Genomic DNA, 18328 nt, shown 5'->3' on the forward strand with positions numbered 1-18328 from the left:
CCCATTTTACTGAGAAAAATAAAGTCACTCGTAAAAAAACGAAAAGCCAAGGAAGATTCTATCCAGCCATTTTCCTTCTATTACCGTCGTGGGGACCTCAGTAGAGAGTTAATTATAAGATTAATTAGTATAATTTCCATAGATGAATTCAAGAATGGGCTATTCCGATTGGTCGAGATGCTCGGTTTATGGTGATATATTCACCGCGCTAGGCGGTGGATATATCTTCTCAAGGTTTGGTTACTAAGCCATGGGACCTTTGCCATTCAGGCAAGTGAACACGGCGGCATTTGCCGAATAAAATTTTCCCTTATTTGAAAGAAATCATTCCAAGTCCTGGACATTTAAAACATTGGGAATTTTGCAAATTAACTACCAAGGCTTTTGGACCGAAAATATTTTCAAGAGATGGTTTTTCAAGGCATTAGAATTGATCGTAAACATGGTGGTTTTGGAGATCTAACGCGGCCTTTCAAAATTAAACTAATTCAGATCGACCGACAAAACATTATTTAGTTCTCTTCTCATTGGAGCTAGTCATTTCGAGAGGATTCACACAATTGCTCAGAAGTCACCAATGATTAAACAAAGGTACAACATATCTATCTTTTTCGTAGTGTTTGTTTGTTCCGTTTTTTTTGCTTAAACTCGAATGTAAATTACGATTTCAATCGATGAATTAAACTGGCTTCGCTTGCAAGCGAGCACTTGTGTTTGTTGTTTTCGTGTTTTCTGTTGTTATTTTGCAGTTCTTGATATTCACCTCTGAATATCAGTACTAAAACAATTATTCGCCTCAGGCTCAGTGATTATTGTTGAATAATCATTTCTCCTTCGGCGAATAATTGTTAATTACGAAATAATTTACCTCTTCCATGTAGATTCCAACGGCTCTTTCGAGGCTGTCCCGTCGTCGCTCGATCACATAAATCAAATCGTCTCGGTCTTTGTATGGACACATCTTTTTTGCTAATGTTCCATTGATTTTGACTTCGTAGTAACTTTCTCCGGTGTCTGGGTCTTTTTTCATGTCAGCTGGATGTGCTTCACAGCCCCAGTCTCTTTCTTCATCAGCAAACAGTGATAAAGGGTTGAACTTTAGAAGATCTGTGATTGGTGCAACCATAAACTTGAAAGGCTTGGGAAAAGTACGAATTGACTCCAACCATTGCTTGATTTCATTTTTTATCGTTGGCGAATTTTCATCTGAGATAATGGCGGCAATTTCTTGGTCTCCCCCTTCAACAGTTATGGAGGTAGAAGAAGTTTTCGATTGTTGTTTTTGGCTGCTTCCTCCTTTATTTTCACTCTTGGCATGGAAACTTGCAAACAGGCTTCTGAACTCCGCCTCCATTACTTGGCTGAACTCTGCTTTGCTTGCGACCTGGTTAGCCTCCATGGATTTAAAAATTTGAAGCCGGCCGCCGAACTTTCCAGATTTTATGTAGTGCGTTCCCCAACGAAGAATGAAATCCTCTGGGATAGGTAAATAGCAATTTAGTCAGTAATATTCACTCACACAGAGGTTCAGTCATGGGCTCGGTAGTGAATCTGTCCGGGGGGGAGGGGGGGGGGGAGTTGGTACGCTATACGAGTAGGTGCTGTTGGATGGGGTCCCCTTATTGATCTTCCTTAGATCAGTGATGACGTTCCAATTTGGCTTTTTAGTCTGAGATGGGGTAGCCGAATGGGTGAAAAATATGTACAATTCATATTTTTCTACTAATCTAAATCAGGTCGTTTTATAAAGTGCGAAAATAAATAGCCGATGTTAGTAGTATTGAGGAGAGAATTTAAGAATAAAACATCGTCTTGTCTTCACTTCCGGTCTGAGATGTAGCAGCAAAATTTTAAATTTCCAAAATGTTTAAATTTTAAAAAGCTCAGAAGCTTTTCATGGTCGGAGACGGATTAGGGTTTCCTAAACCCAGCGAACGACCCCACCCACAAGTAACCTCCGTCCCCGCCAGGAATCTGACATGTTCATTGTGAAAATTGAGATTTACGGAAATTAAAGTTGGCTTTACTCTCACTTAAAGCTATCAACTTTAAAGCTATCGAGCTTTAAGGTATGAATTAAATGTTGTTAAAGGTCTCTAAACAGACCTTTACGCCACCGTCTGTAAATGTGATTTAAACTTGGAGTTAAGACTCAGGAGTCTCTTTATATTCCTTTAAACTTGAATGTAAAGCTGGCATAAAGATCAGCTTTAAAAAATGCAAAGGTTTACGCCAGGTTAACATTAGCTTTACAACACAGTAAAGTTATGTTATATAAAAAAGGATGATTTTGGCAATTCTACGAAACTTAAATATTTTAATATTTAACGATGGTTAAAAATCATTTATAATGGAAGAAATAAAAACTTCAGGTACTTACGAAACTTGATGGCAGCCCCAGGAGCTAAATACGACAACGGCAGTTCCATGAATTCCTGAAGGAAGTTCACACTGAGATCGTCTGGCTTTACTTCGTCTAAATAGATTTCATACCTAAAAAAGTAAAATACCTTGCACTGAATTATAATGAACGGCTCCATTCGAAGTTTCGCGAGGAACAGTCGGCGCTTTATGAAATTATCTTTCTTTGGGGCAAAAGAAATCTTTATTTCTACAGCTTATAGATATTGCATCATGAAAAAGTAGGACAACAACAACAACAACAACAAATTCAAAACTAATTTGTACTGCAACGGTTACAATCGGTTATCATGTACAGCTGCGAGTAACTCGATGTATTTTTATAAAGCACGTTCACTGTATATTAAGTATTCTTCTGGGTATTCTTGCTAAAATATAAGTTCTCAATTAACGAATTTTCAAAAGAAACCAAGGCCTTATATTGGTTACAAACTAAAACCGTCTCTCTCTATTACCGGAATGTTATACATCATCAACTAAAAAGGAACAGTCTTTGATATGTTCTGAAACCTTGTTACGAACGAAGTATCTTTGTAGTAAATGGTAAATGGTTTGAACCCAGGAGTATCAGTAGGTCGTAAAGTATGATCGTCCGGGTGAGAGTAGTTCTGGGAAGAACTGTTGTTGGTGACTGACGTTTCGACAACCTGAGCGGAAGCCATCTTCAGAGTCAAGTGAAAAGTTGTTGTCAGTCGATGATGTTATATGTCTGGTCCGTTGAAGTTGATTGGTCAGTTCAGCCGTGATGTTATTGGCTGTAAGACTCGTGTAGCGGTCGTTGAACCATATTTGCTGGCGTATTCGTCTGACAGTACTCACGTAACTGATGTAGTTGTTCGCAAGTCGTTCGCTCTGTCCTGTAGCTGTGATAGATAACCTACTATCTACAATCTGCTAGCGCTATTTCCCATCAAGTATCCAACGCGCTCAGGCACAAAACGTGCGGCAAAACCACGAGAGAAATTGAGAGGAGGAAGTGAAAACTCTATCGTCCCCATTCCTCTCGCCGCTTCGCCGCTCGTTTTGAGCCCTCTGGCCATCGCAGGCTTACCTGTCAATGTCGATAGAAAAGAGTGCCAGGTATTGCTGTCCTCCACTGAGGGTAGAACTTCCCCAGGCCTTTTTCACACCGGCGTAAAAACCAAAAGCCGAACCTGCCATTCCTGCTTGACGTTGAAGAAATGTTTGGTATTCTGTTCGGCTGTAAAATGACTGCATTGTAGCGCTTGTGTCATAAACACCGTGTACATTCATGGTGTCAGGGACGTCCAAATCATCGTATCTAAAAGAGCAGATATAACTTTATGATGTCAAAAGGCTTTTTTTAATTGGAATAACTGTGAGTCGTTATCCTTTATTTTAAACTGATAGAAAACAACAATTTCACATAACTGTATAACGAAAATGATGTTTTGATTTTTTGAGTGGGCATATTCTGTTCGAAATTAACTGCATTGTAATACACAGGCAACGCAAGTGTCTCGGTTCCAATACGTTAAACTTGAAACTTTTTTTTTTCTGCCACTTTCGGGCATTTTCCAGTTGTACTCGGCAGTTTCTGTTTGCTGCATGAAGCATATTTGTGGTTTTCATATGACGTCAACAAAATACTTAAATCCAAAATCGAGATACCCCTGACTTTTTATCCTTCACTGGCTATTAGATCCGCCGTCTTAAAGATATAACATTTTGAATTTGGAGTTTCGCGCCACACGATATCAAAATGGCCGCTTGAAGGTTGTCACCCATATTTAAAGAAAATGCCTCATCCTGTCATTTTTAACAATCTAAAACATCATAGCCAGAAATTCCGAACCATAGCAGGCGTGACATACGTCATTATATCCAATGCGCTGATTGGCTCACGGCTGTCAAGAAAACAAGTCACGCCAGCGCCGGCGCTGACAAGCCAACTTTCAGCCGAGAAAATAAAAATTATTGTAAATATTTTCTCTTTTCTATAAATATTTCTTGAAATAATCTCTTATATATTCTTTTTTTTTTTTTCTCGTCTTTTGTTTCCCATTTTTCCCAAACCCCTTCAAAAAAAAAGAAGGAGTTTTTAAAAAAAAAAAAAAAAGAAAAAAAAAAATGTGGAAAGTTTACGTGTTCATGAAGGTGAACTGACCGCTTTTTATAGCAGAAGTAAAAGTCAGATGTTTTCATTGATTTCCGGCGGCCATTTTGGAGTCCTTCCCATGGACTCAGTCCAACATGGCGTTTCCATACTGAGCTCTCTAAATTTGTGTAAAACATTTTGACGGATTAACTCAAGTGCGGAATACCATAGAGACCTAAGAATTGGAAACGTTGACTGTCTAGCAATTGTCCACAACCTGTAATATTTTTGATTTTTTTGACTCAACAGTTTTGGAATTTTCTTAGCAGCGCGTGACAGTAGCGTTACTGGCGTGACAGTGAAAAACAGCAATTAACTATAAACTAATTATAAAGTTAATCGATGGTTAAGTAATTTCTGCGATGCCTTTTGGCTTTTATTTCTTTAACAAACTTACGTTGCTCTTCCCTTGCAAGATCGTTGCACAATGCTCATCTTCCGTGATTCGGAACTGAAGTCACCGCGGCCATCAAACCCAACTCCGATAAAGGTAGCGCCGTCAATAAGATTCTATTAACAAGTAATTGAAGTGATTATTTCACATAAAAGTGATTATTTCTCATAAAATCTCATTTGGTAAATGGCAAAAATTCAGCTGTGTCACTTTTTAAAAGTTGATGAGTCTACGAGGAGTCAATAAAGACTATTCCAGCTGCCTCAAGTGGCATCAAAATCGACATTCAGCACTTTATCTTTTAGTGATTATGAAGTCAATATAAGCTTTACCAAGGTGTCACGTGCGTTGTTGGTCGTGCTATGTTGCAAATTAATATCACTTATTAATAATCAATTGTTCTCATCCAGACCGGGAAGGTTTTTATTAAGTTAACACCGGCTAGGGAAGGCTTTCTTTTGGCTGAAAAGTCACGACGCTTTAAATTTTTCCTTTAGTTCAAGGTCTTTATCACATTTGATGTGGTCGTGCCACTCGTAGCTGTGATACTTTAATTGTTCTTAAGCAGTAAACCACGGGCAAAAGCGAATGAACAATACAAAAATAGCTGCTTAAGTGTTCTCGTTCACAGAAAAGTTTGCAAGGTGTGCTTACCAGGCAAATGGTAGTTTTCCACGTAGCTTGATAGCACGGATCGCCTGGTTGATAGTTCTTGCCAAAACATCCATTCATTATCATTCCGCCTACTCCCATAGGAAACATGAATGGTTGCTCTCCTTTTTCTCCCTCTTGTTTCGCATCTTCTCCAGTAATTTCAGCATCAATGTGAAAACCAGAAGGAACAAACAAATCTTCTGTTTTCCAGCCTTTGTCTGGCACGATGTTGATGTCCAACTGAAAATACACCGAAATACCGCTTTTAACTTTCGGATGTAAGGGGAAGGGGGGGGGGGGGGGGGGGGCACCATCAAGAGGTTTCTTCGCAATTTTGAAAAGGGGATTTATCCTACGACGCCGAAACTTTCATAAGCCGTTCCCTCTCAGAAATGGTGATATGTCAACGGTGTGTCCATGAACCATCAACCCACGAGCATTTGTTTTTGTTCCAAATAATCTCATAATAATCTCTCCGAGCTATTTTCTCGCGTGCTCGGCTACTCAAATGAGCTTGAGAAATACGTTGTGAAATATCTTAAAGTAATTGCAATATGTTTTTTACCTTTTTGTCCACAAATTCCGCGGCTTTTTGCTGCTGTTCCCCCATGATCTCTAACTGTTTTTCCACTGCTTGCTTTCCTATTTGCGCTGCCATATTTCGTTTTTTCTTCTTGCCTCGCACTTCCAAAGGTAGCACAGCCCGTCTCTATTTTACATAGAAACATAGAGGTACATAGTAAAGAAAGAAGAACAATACACTTCCGAACAATAACCCCTCTTGCAAAGAATAACACCCTGCCAAGAAAAGACTGTCCTTTTCAGAGAAAAGAATGTCCTTATCAAGAAAAGAATGTCCTTTTCAGAGAAGCTCCCTTTCACAGTTTCAATTTTAAAACGCAAAATGCGTAACCACGACAACACAATTCTTCCCGACAATGATCTCATCCTTAAAAAAGGATTTTGAACTAAAATAAACTCAGAGCTTATTTTCGGCGTTTTTCTTAAACTATCTCTAGTCCAGACTTGAGATTCATACTTAACAAAATAAAATCGGAGCATCTAATAATTACATCAGCATGGAGGGAATTAAAAGTCCTCTTTGACGGGCTAGAGCTCGAATTCAGTAAGCTAAAAATACCTTTCTACTGAAAAATTGTCCTACCTTTTGTTCTTCTATGATCTGTTCATTCATTTCAGAACTCATTGTCCGTTTCTGTCAAAGATACAATTAAATAAGAAATAATGAAAACTTAAATAACTACATTTGCCTAAACGATTACAGTAATGTCTAATTTGAAACATATAATCTTTCTTTATAGACCGAAAGATAGAAGCGTTACATAAATTGGGCATTTACAATGAATGTAACTTAAATAAGTACATTCATTTACACAAACATACGTGAGCTTTAGTTATACTTAGTGTTTGTTATAAGCTTTTCTTTTCATTTTTTGTTTCATTTAATTTTTTTCGGTTTCATTTTTAATGTTTTTAAGTCTAGGGGCATGCCGTCATTGCGCGTATAAGTAAGCAGGAAGTCACACCTCATGCACTGAATTCTTCTCTCGTTCGAAAGGCGTTTGCGATTTGACCCAAGGAAGTCGATACTGATGACGTAGGAACAACACAACACAACAACAGATCCTTTAACGGATTTCAGTAGAGCCAGGTCTTTAGTACCGTAAAAAGCCGCGAGTAAGAACCTATGATTTTTCAGGTTAGCCTGAACAGGTTCTTACATAAACGGTTATTAACACAAATTTAGGCTAATGAGTTCTCAATTTCTGAAGAAAAAATTTCAATATTGTTATAGAGATTTTTAATTGGTGGTATTCGGCGTATTCCTTGTATAAAATTTACAGACCACAAAAGTGCTCATGTAAAAATGAAGCACTAATTCTTGAATTCCCCACACCCAAAAAACTGACAAACAGAATGCGGTGCGGGATAAGCAGACAATTCATAGCCCATTTATTGAACTAAACAACTAACTGTAAAACAAAACCACATATCCTTGCATACAACAAACGGCAGTAAACAAACCGGATAACAATAGTTTACACTTGGACAATAAAAAACCAAACTGTGTACATCTGACCCGGCCAAGGAAAATGAGTAAACAAAAGCAAATAAACAAACTGAACCAAGTCACATGAGCCGATCATCAGGAAAATAAAAGACTGAAATCCTAACGGAAACAAAATTTAACAAAATTAAACTGTCCGCAAGGTTGAAAATCCACAGTGAAATTTGTTTACTGTTCAGCGTATTTATACTAGCTACTTTACATTCTACACTTTCTTCGCATAATCACGTACCGGCACTTACAACATACTTCTGACAAATGCACATGTGCTTGGGAATTCAAGAAACCATTTATCTTTTGTTTCATTACGCTTCGCTTCATTCAGTCAAAGATAAATGAACAATCATTAAAAATATGACATGATATACACGCACAGTAATGCTTTGTCCAAACTAATGTCCCAAAAGTGAACATTTTATATCAATTTTAGAAATAAGAACCTGTTTCAAAATTTGAGGCTAAATAGGTTCTTATAAAAATGGTATCTAATTTGCAAATTTTACCCTAACAGGTTCGTAAAAGTTACGGTTCTTACTTGCGGGTTTTTACTGTATGAAATTTTTCTAGTCGGACCTCACGAGCGGGGAAAGATTCTGAAAGTGCGTGGAGGAAGAGAGGTCTCTTTACGCAGGCTAGTACTCCTGTCCCCTACCTGAGGTGCTGCTTGCAGATTAGTGGCCTGACCATCTCCTTCCTCTCTTTCGATTCGATCCAGGTTATCCCAGTAGTCGTTAACTCTCTTCTCAGAGTGATGATACCCTGTCTGGTCTATATAGAAAGTTGAAAAAATATAACAAAAAGCTCAACGTTTCGTAGCCGTTCATTAACAAAGGCTGCACCACACACCGGAAAGAGAGAGGGAGGGAGGGAGGGAGCGAGCGAGTGGGAACAGAACAAGCTGAAGTAGCGGTATTCCGGGCTATATAACACAAGCACCCTAACCGCGCAGCTACGCTGCTACCTTAATATGAAATTGAATAATTAATAGCACTATTGGGCAATGAGAACGACGTCAAACAAAAGGTATAATGACCCGAACCATGGCTCTGCACGTGCGTTTAAAATCTTGGTACATTTCTCAACCATTTTCCGCAAACAACAGCGTACTAAAGAGACTTAAGTTCGATGAATTTGATTTGACCCTGGAAGATGTACTATGTAGTTAAATAGAATATATTTTCATTTTTTTTATCGCCGTTTACTTCGGCAAGTTTGAAATAACGGCGATTCAAACTTTTGGAACGGCTGGGGAGCCGCAGTGACTAGTTTGACGCTCGATTTATGAGAAAATAATCGTCCCCCAGCGTAAACAAACCATCATAAACTTTCTGCTCGTGAAAAATCCAGCCTGGTCAAAACTCGACGAAGCATGTTATGCAGTTCAGCTGCCGAGTTAAATGAGCAAGCCGAAAATGCAGGCTCAATCAGATAGAAGGGCTAAAAGGTACTGTTTAAAATCAAATATCAATACAACCCCAATAAATGTTTCAAGAACAAGAATTTAAATTTAAGAAATCAGGGGACACAGAAAAAAAAAAAAGAAATAGAAAAAATGAATGATGATAAAGAGTGTGGGAACTATTATCGACTATTACTATTTACATTAAGAGAAACGCCACCATATAAAACAACATATAGGAAAAATACTGGCATTTGCTCACGGGAAAGCACAACGAGATAAAACTACAGCACGTTATAAAAGGTAAAAAGGAAATGGGATGTGTACTGCTAACCTATATCATTGTACATATCTGGAAAATTTCAGGAACGGTCGCTCGACTGACAAGTGGTCAAATATTATTATATAAACTGCAGTGGTATAGCGATTGGTAGCAAATCGATAAAAATGATATCACACAGGCGTGGATAAAAATGATATCCACACGTGTGATATCATTTTTGACCAATTAGCTCGCAGAGTTTGCCATGTTTCAATGCTCAATGGGCCAAAGTTTATCTATATTTAATCGAAACATCTTCGGATTTTCCTCGGTAATCTTCGGTAATATTCGGAAATCTTTGGAAAAGTTCGGAAAACGTTCGGAAACATTCGTACAACCTTCGGACAACATTTTTAAAATTTCGGAAATCTTCGGAAAATGGTCGGAAATCTTCGGAAAATCGTCAAAAACATCGTAATTAGAAGGTTTATATAATAAACAGAATAATACATGGTTGCTTGGAGATATGAAATTTATCTTCTCGTGTTCAAAACTGATATCTCACTCGTTCGCTGCGCTCACTCGTAAGCTATCGATTTGAACACTCGAAGATAAATTTCATATCTTCGCGCAACCATGTATTATCCTCTATTTATTATATAGCTGTGAGTGTTTTACTGGAAAATAGACCACTCGTAAAATTCATACGAAACTGCATCCGGGACTGTAGTGGCGTATTTTCCATATCCTCACTAGTGAGGATATCGATGACGTCATTTCCCGCCTTTGCACGGTTGTTTGTGCAAAGCTGCCAAACGCCGGTTGGAAATGGCGAGCTATCGATTCATGAAGTTCACTGAAGTCAAAATAAAACCTTTTACTGAGGAGCAGGAAAATGCTAACACGAAGAAGAAAACTTAATATGACTTGAAATTATTTAAAAGAGCTTCTTGCTTGTGGAGACGTCAGTCAGACGAAGGGATGGAAAATCAAGAAATTTCAGCTGCCGAACTGCAAGACTTCGCGATCAGAAATCAGAAAAGGGGTGAGTTTGAGCAGAAACAGATTTCAAAACGGTGAATTATATTATCAGTGGCTGGATATTTAGCCGTCGCTCGTGTTTTTAACCTTTTGATGAACGAATAAAAATGTTTTAACTTTTAATTCATGCATGATTTTTGTCTATATAATAAAAAGAAAATTACACGTTGGCTTGAAGATATGAATTTTATTTTCTCGTGGTGAAAGCAATATTTTACTCATTCGCTGCGCTCATTCGTAAAATATTGCTTTACCACTCGAAAATAAAATTCATATCTTCGCGCCGCCGTGTAATATCCTCTATTTTCATAATAAGATACTGTAAATTTATCACATTCTTATTGTCGATTTCAGAGCCACAACCCAAAAGTTGATGATGAGAATTATTCTTTACAAAAATATTAAACTTGTAATTTGATACTGGTCAATACACTGATGAGGAGTATGCCTGTCTATCTCGTGATCGCGACGTAGTTAGCGAGTTAATAAATTGTTTCGAACGTGACAAGCTAAATGATGTCCTTTATATTAAAGTTCAATGATGCCTAAAACTTTAGAGTGAAAATTTAATCCTTTTAACTATCATTTAATGTCTGGAGTTATTTTTTTAAAAGAAAGCGGCTTGCATTATCTCTCTTCCGCAGAAACCGCAAACCGCAGCCAATTGAAAAACAAACCAAGCATCCGAAAAATGGAGGACATCACTGAATGGGCAACTGAGATGAAAATCATAAGTTCGCCCTTTGGGAACATTCTCCTTGTACAATTTTCTTTTATCATGTTAACGTTTTCGGACGTTTTCGATGGTATTCTGAGAATTCGATGTTTTGGTGTCAGAGCAGTGAAATCAACTCCGAGTACTGAACCTTTCGTTGCCTTTTCGTGAATCTAGAATCATATGCATGGGGCGGTTTGGCACTGCTTTCGAAGAGTGTGTGGTGCAGGTGTTACGAGCGGGTTTAGGTCTCGTCTCGTATAAACTTGAAGTGATTCACCCAACCCATTAAGCGTGAAGCCTATCATCTTTGGTCGTGTGCTGTAGAGAAAGGTCGTTTTTCTTAGAAATTTAAACCCATTTCCTAAACTCTTTTTTGTTTTATTTAAACTGAGATCCTCCGGCCCAAAAAAAGTCCGAGACTTGGAGACCACACTGGAGACTTCGAAACAGAAACAAACGAGGTGTTCCGATTGGCAAGTGCGAAGTCTTTGTGCAGCTAGGAGAAATTATCAAATACATGAATATAGCTATTAACAACTCTGCTATTTCAAATGACTGATAATAAATAAGTGAGCAATTAAGTACATTAAATACGAGAAACATCAAAGAAAAATTGTGAGCACATTTGTACGGCATTTGTACGAAAATATAACACTGCGACTTAGAAATGTTGAGCCCACATAAAAGTTAATCATGTAAAAAAATAATAAACCTTGCCATTCTCTCAAATGAAGTCAGTATAGCATATCAATTAACAAACTAAATTTACTTCAAAAACAGGATAGACCAGGATAGCCTGATTACAAGAATTGTCCGATAAAAAGACTAAGTTGAGGCTTCAAAGCAAAATTTCAATAAGCTTAATAAGCTTAAGTTTAATAATTGCGTGCAAATTTGTGTTGTCCACACAATGAAATATCAAAAGACATAAGACAAAAGAGATCGTTCAGGCGAGAACGTTATTCATTAATAAACGATACATCTGATCGAAAAATAAGTGATATTTTCGTTACCAAAGACGCGAAAATTCCACTTGAAACTTGTTCATAGTGCGGTTTAATATTCAGGGCGGGAACGAAGGACTTCGGGATGCACTCAACAAACGAGATCATTGCTTTTTTGTCATCACTGCATCATCTTTTTTGTCAGTCGAATCTAGTTTTGTTTTGCCATTCCTTGCAAATAAGAACTCTTTAAGTGTGTGTTTGATTTATGAACGTAATATTATCGTCTCGCAAATTTAGAAATCGGACCACATCATTTGCCATGTTTGTTGACTGCTTACATGTGACAAAAAACTTGCTATCTACTGCCCCGCCAGACGCCACCAAGAAACCTTTGGGAAACGGGAAGGGACAATTTCGCAGTCTTTAGTTCTCAAAGGGCCAGTTGCCTCAGCTACCCGTGGAGCCGGGTAGGTGCAATTAATTGAGTGAAATACTGAGGAGAGACAGGATACAGAAAGCGAAGAAATAGAAGAAGATTTCGAGGCAGTGTCATGAAACATTTCAGATTTAACTGACTTTCTTCGAAATAGTAAAGAAAAATTGGATCATCAACTCAATTAGACTATTTTGTTTTATCGAAGTTCATTCGCATTTCATTCATGCAGAATGAGAGCACTTGCCTGTCGATTCCTTAATGTCATTTCACGCTATAAAGTATGATTACGGACAAAGGCTATACCAAGACAAGGAAAGTTACATATGTATAAATCTATGATAAAAAAAGAATTTTACAAGATATATCTGCTATGAAAAAAATGCACTACCAAATCTTGGGCATTGAGCACTGTAAAAGTCGACGGGTTCTATACTGTTGACAATGATATCGTAATGAATTATTCGCTAAACCTGAAAAAGCTTGGTATAAGGTACACAAGATTTTGTAGGGCACAATACAGCAAGAAACACCGCGCTTAAGAAAATGCACGAGACCAAAAAACTGGTGAAAGTAGTCAATTTCAAAACTTCAATTCTCAGCCCAAAAACTGAAAAGCTTTTTCTGCCATTGCAGGGATTTACATAATCATAACATGTGCATCAAAAAATGAGCGAAAAACTTCAATTAAGGCTTAGAGGCTCAAAGTTTTGATTTTGTTAGAAATCTTAAATAAGGCACGGAGAAAAAGTCAAAAATTGCAGTTTAGATCATTCTAGACTCCATGCTCTTGAATTGGACGAAATAGAACATTTACACTGTTTTATTGCACTCTAACTCTTGCTAAGGACAACACAAAAAGACGGCGTGCAATTTAATAAAATTTCCATATTCTCAAGTTAGCTGAAATTAATACCGTAATTTCAAGTCAAGATTAAAGTGGGGACCGAAACAGCCCTCGGCAGGATTCTTTAAATCTCCCACCTCTATTTTTCTAAAACAGTGTCTTTAAGATACAATTCCTAAATCTTCTTACCTCGTTTATTTCGCTTGGACGGAAAGGTAACCGCTGCACATGCGACAGAGACGATAGTCAGCAATACGAGAAGAGCGCCTCTCATCTTGTCGGTTTGAATACTGACAAGAATGTTCTTTGGAACAACAGGGAGTGACTAACATAGTTTTTAGAGATCATCGGTCTGTGAAGCAGAAAGAATCTATAGAATTTCCATCACAAATGGCCGGGTTTCATTTGTGATAATAACACAAAGAAATTACCGACTAAAAAATACCGGATCAAGATTTGGTGGATTGCCCAACTTAACTTATAAACTACTTTATTAACAATGATTTTAAAAGCCGCTCAACTTTAATTACTCTTAGTAAAAAAGTGAAAGATTCACTTTTGTTAATTATAACAGCTTAAGTTAATTGGCTTTTGAAAACACTGCTATCGTTTCTGTTCTTTGCTCTCCAGGACGTCCATCCTTCATTTCACCATTGCATGTTCAGCTTTTTTTAGAAAACCAACCCAGCATGAAAAAATAGAGTACGTTACGTAATCGAGAATCTGGATTTTCGCTGGTAAAATTAATGTTAATTATTTTATATTACCTATAATAGATAAAATCAGGATTGTCCCACTTATCCTGAGCTTATGATTTATTTTCGCTTGGACGGAAAGGTGGCCGCTGCACAAGCAACAGAGACGATAGTCAGCAAAACGAGAAGAGCGCCTCTCATCTTGTCGCTTTGAATACTGATAAGAATGTTCTTTGGAACAACAGGGGGTGACGTAGATTTTAGAGATCACCAGCCTGTGAAGCAGGTCGAAACTACAGAATTTCTATCACAAATGGCCAGGTTTTATTTGACCCTTCTTTGTTGGAATAACTCAGAGAAATTGCTGACATGAAAATACCGAACAGGATCTGCCGTGGATTGCTTCACACCAAATCTACATTTAAGTCCAAGCGAAAATAAATCATAAGCTCAAGTCAAGTGGGACAATCTTAATTTAGCCCTTATTTATCTATTATAATTAATTAAATATAATAAGCATTTATTTTACCAGCAGAAATCCAGGGGGCCACTTCACCCGGCATGAGAAAATAGAGAACGTCACGAACTGGAGAATCTGGATTTTCATTGGTAAAATAAATGTTAATTATATATTTTCAATTATAATAGATAAATCAGGATTGTCCCACTTGACTTGGGCTTATGATTTATTTTCACTTGGACGGAAAGGTAGCCGCTGCAAAAGCAGCAGAGACGATAGTCAACAAAACGAGGAGAACGCCTCTCATCTTTACGGCTTGAATACTCACAAGAATGTTCTTTGGAAGGCCGCGGACGTCCCGGAGAGCGAAAAGCAGAGAATATAGCAGTCTTTTCAAAAGAAATTTATTTTTAGTTGTTAAAATTAACAAACGCGGAAATCTTTTCATCTTTTTACTAATAATAGCTTAAGTCCAACGGTTTTTAAAATAGACGCCAACGCCCAGGGACACCACGGCCACGGGCCGCCGCCCCGGACACCACGAACACGGACGCGGGGAAAATTTATTTATTACGGACTCCCCGGTGATCAGGTGATGATAGTTTAATTTGTGTAATACAATTTTCTGTTTTGTAGATACAGAAACAACAACGCTTTTTTTCACCTTTCGAAATTGTGCTTTATGCATTTTTTTTATTACATACAGCATTGCGTTGTAGGACGTTTCGTTTGAAAGCAGTGATTTGTATAAAGGCCATGTAGCTGAGATGTACAATGCAGTACTGTACTGATAGACAGTGCGTCTTCAATGCTACATGATAATCAATTGAGATGACTCGTGGGACGTATTTCAGTTATAGAACACTTCAAGCTGTCAGTGGAGTCATAAAAGTGACGTCATAGTGTAGATCTCAATAATACGGACACCTATCTAATACGGACACGTTGCCTATCAGAGAGGTTCCACTTTAGTCCATAAGTAAAGTGGGGCAATTCACCAGATCCTGATCTGGTATTTTCAAGTCAGTATTTTTTTTTGCGTTATTATCACAAATAAAATCCTGCCTTTTGTGATAGAAATTCTATAGTTTCGTTCTGCTTCAAAGGCTGGTGATCACTAAAAACTACGTTTGTTAATGATTCCCTGTTGTTCTAAAGAATATTCTTATCGGTATTCAAACCGACAAGATGATACGCGCTCTTTTCTTTTTGTTGACTATCGTCTCTGTTACTTGTGCAGCGGCTACCTTTAGTCCAAGGGAAAAAAAATCATAAGCTCAAGTCAATTGGTACATTTTTGATTTATCTATTATATTTAATTATCATATAATTAACATTTATGTTACCAGCTAGCCTGCGTACAGGCTTTCGGGAGATTTTCGGAGAGCGCTCGGACGGCGCGAAGCGCCGGCGACGAGGTGCGAAGCGCCGAGAAAGAAAGCTTTCCCCTCCATTTTAGCCCCGCCGGCCGAGCGTTTTCCAGAAAGCCTGTTCGCAGGCTAGTTACCAGCGAAAACCAAGATTCTCGAGTTCGTGAAGCTCTCTGTTTTTGTCATACTTGGTTGCTTTTCTAATAAAAGCTGATCATGCCAAGGTGAAGTGAAGAGCGGACGTCCCAGAGGGCAAAGAACAGAAACGATAGCAGCCCTTTCAAAATCCACTTAAACCTTTTGCTTTTAAAATAAACAAACGTGTAAATCTTTTCACTTTTTTACTAATGATACTTATAATCGCTGAAGTTCGACGGCTTTTAAAATAAATTTTATTACAATAGCCCATAAGTTAAGTTGTGGGCAATCCACCAGATCTTGATCCGGTATTTTTCAGTCGGTAATTTCTTTGTGTTATTATCACAAATGAAACCCGGCCATTTGTGATGGAAATTCTATAAATTTCGTTCTGCTTCACAGACCGATGATCTCTAAAAACTATGTTAGTCACTCCCTGTTGTTCCAAAGAACATTCTTGTCAGTATTCAAACCGACAAGATGAGAGGCGCTCTTCTCGTTTTGCTGACTATCGTCTCTGTTGCCTGTGCAGCGGTTACCTTTTCGTCCAAGCGAAATAAACGAGGTAAGAAGATTTAGGAATTGTATCTTAAAGATACTGTGTTCTTAAAAGTAAAGATTTTCAGAAATGTAGAAAGCGAAGTGGGAGATTTAAAGAATCTTGCCTAGCCTCTCAGTGTTTCGGTCCTCCCTTCAATCTTGATCTAATGAAGTGGCCCTTGCGTCAAATTGGAGCTGAGAATTAGGAGATGAACTTCAGTTAGCTAAAAGCCTAAGAATTGGGGTTGCAAATATGTCTTTTATGGATTTAGCGCGAAAACAGGTCGATAAGACCGGTATTATCTTGTATGTTTACGCACCTCATTCGTTTGAAAAATTGTTTCCTCCTACTACCCTATAACGAAGCCTCTGATTTATCTGTTGTATCCACCAAGTTTGAACTCTTAAAACTTAATATCCTTTTTAAAAAACAGACGTAATCTTTTGACGAAATGGAAATCACGGACCATTTCGGTAATAATCAGATGTTGATTTGATTTTTTTAGAGATGAAATCTTACAGCATGCAGCAAATTTTCAATTAAATCAGTTGAAAGGTTTGAATGTGCGCGCGCCCTTAATTACAATGTGTTTCCTCTGGTTTGAAAGTAACCGCTGTAAAACAAGGTTTAGTTTTATGGAAAGGATAGTGTTAGCCTAAATTAAATTCACATGACCAAACAAAAAACAGTGAATCTTGCATTTTTGGAAAAATGTTGTCCACTAACATATTAATCAACTTAATTCAAACCAGTGAAAACTGAAACCGCGAATACGCGAGATGGACAAATAATTTTGTACGGAAACTATTTTCAGGGAAAAAATTAATATTTTGTAAACAACTTTAGTCTAACCTTTTTCACTCAGTTGAAAGCGATCGACAGAAATTGAGATCATCTGGCAACAGGAGACCTCCATTTAGCTTGCCTGAATTCATTATCAGTATATTTTGTCATTAAGGGCCTCTTCATATGAACCCGGTAACCCGGACTTGCCCTGTTTAGAGTGGGATAAATTTTATATTCTGATCATATGGAAAATTTCAGCCCGGTCACCGAGATGAAAAGTTATAACAGCATCACCCATGCGTAAAGTTGGGCGAACAAGCATTTGGCCTAATGAAAAGTTACGTTCGTATTTCTCATTGCTGTAAGTCTGAAAACTCATGAACGACTGATAGAAGTCATCCTGGTCTAGAAAATCGTCGAAACATTCTATAATTAATAATCTAATACTGTTCATCTTTTCACGGAAAAAATTGTGCATTTGGAAGTAAATTGTCATCCCGGTAACCGGGATGAAGTGTTCATATCAGGGGAAATTTCCAGCCAGGTTACCGGGATCTCGGTCGTGTAAATCGAGATCTCGGTAACCGGGCTAGCCCTCCTTACCAGATGGACAGATTGAAATGTTTACAATGGAAATAGAGGGAAGGCGAGGTATAGGAAACCGGGCCAACCCGGTTAACCGATCTCACATTTACGAAAAGGAGAGCGGAAGCCAAAATTCACATGACCAAACGAACAGTGAAATTCAAATTTCGGGTAAAATTTAGGTTCAGTGATCATCATGTCTAACTAATATACGTCATATAGACTAATCGTAATCGAAATCGAGGATGTTGAATAGATAATTTTTTGCTAGGGAAAGCTATTCTCAGGAAAGGAATTAACGATTTAATACTCCTATAAAGATAGGCTTAGTGCTAGTTCTGTACTATTTTAATAGTGCAATTTCTCGTTTGGTTTGCAAAAAAAGCGAGATCTGTAAGATTATACGATCTGAACACGCACAGAAAACGG

General features: G+C 37.9%; 2 protein-coding genes across 3 annotated transcripts in view; one reads left to right on the forward strand and one right to left on the reverse strand.

Moving 5' to 3' along the window:
• LOC144644632 (uncharacterized) overlaps positions 1–18328 on the reverse strand; it is a 117329-nt gene that overhangs the window by 18899 nt on the left and 80102 nt on the right. The window contains exon 24 of the mRNA XM_078504161.1: positions 869–1476. Within this exon, the coding sequence (XP_078360287.1) occupies positions 869–1476 (608 nt within the window). The remainder of the gene's footprint in view (positions 1–868; positions 1477–18328) is intronic.
• The window catches only part of LOC144644633 (uncharacterized), a 39976-nt gene continuing 38097 nt past the window's right edge, over positions 16450–18328 (forward strand). For both annotated transcript variants that reach the window (XM_078504163.1, XM_078504164.1), the window contains exon 1: positions 16450–16552. In XM_078504163.1, the coding sequence (XP_078360289.1) occupies positions 16468–16552 (85 nt within the window). In that variant the 5' untranslated portion in view covers positions 16450–16467. The remainder of the gene's footprint in view (positions 16553–18328) is intronic.

The sequence above is a fragment of the Oculina patagonica genome, chromosome 2, assembly GCF_052425735.1.
Source record: "Oculina patagonica isolate OP01 chromosome 2, crgOcupat, whole genome shotgun sequence".
NCBI lineage: Eukaryota > Metazoa > Cnidaria > Anthozoa > Scleractinia > Oculinidae > Oculina > Oculina patagonica.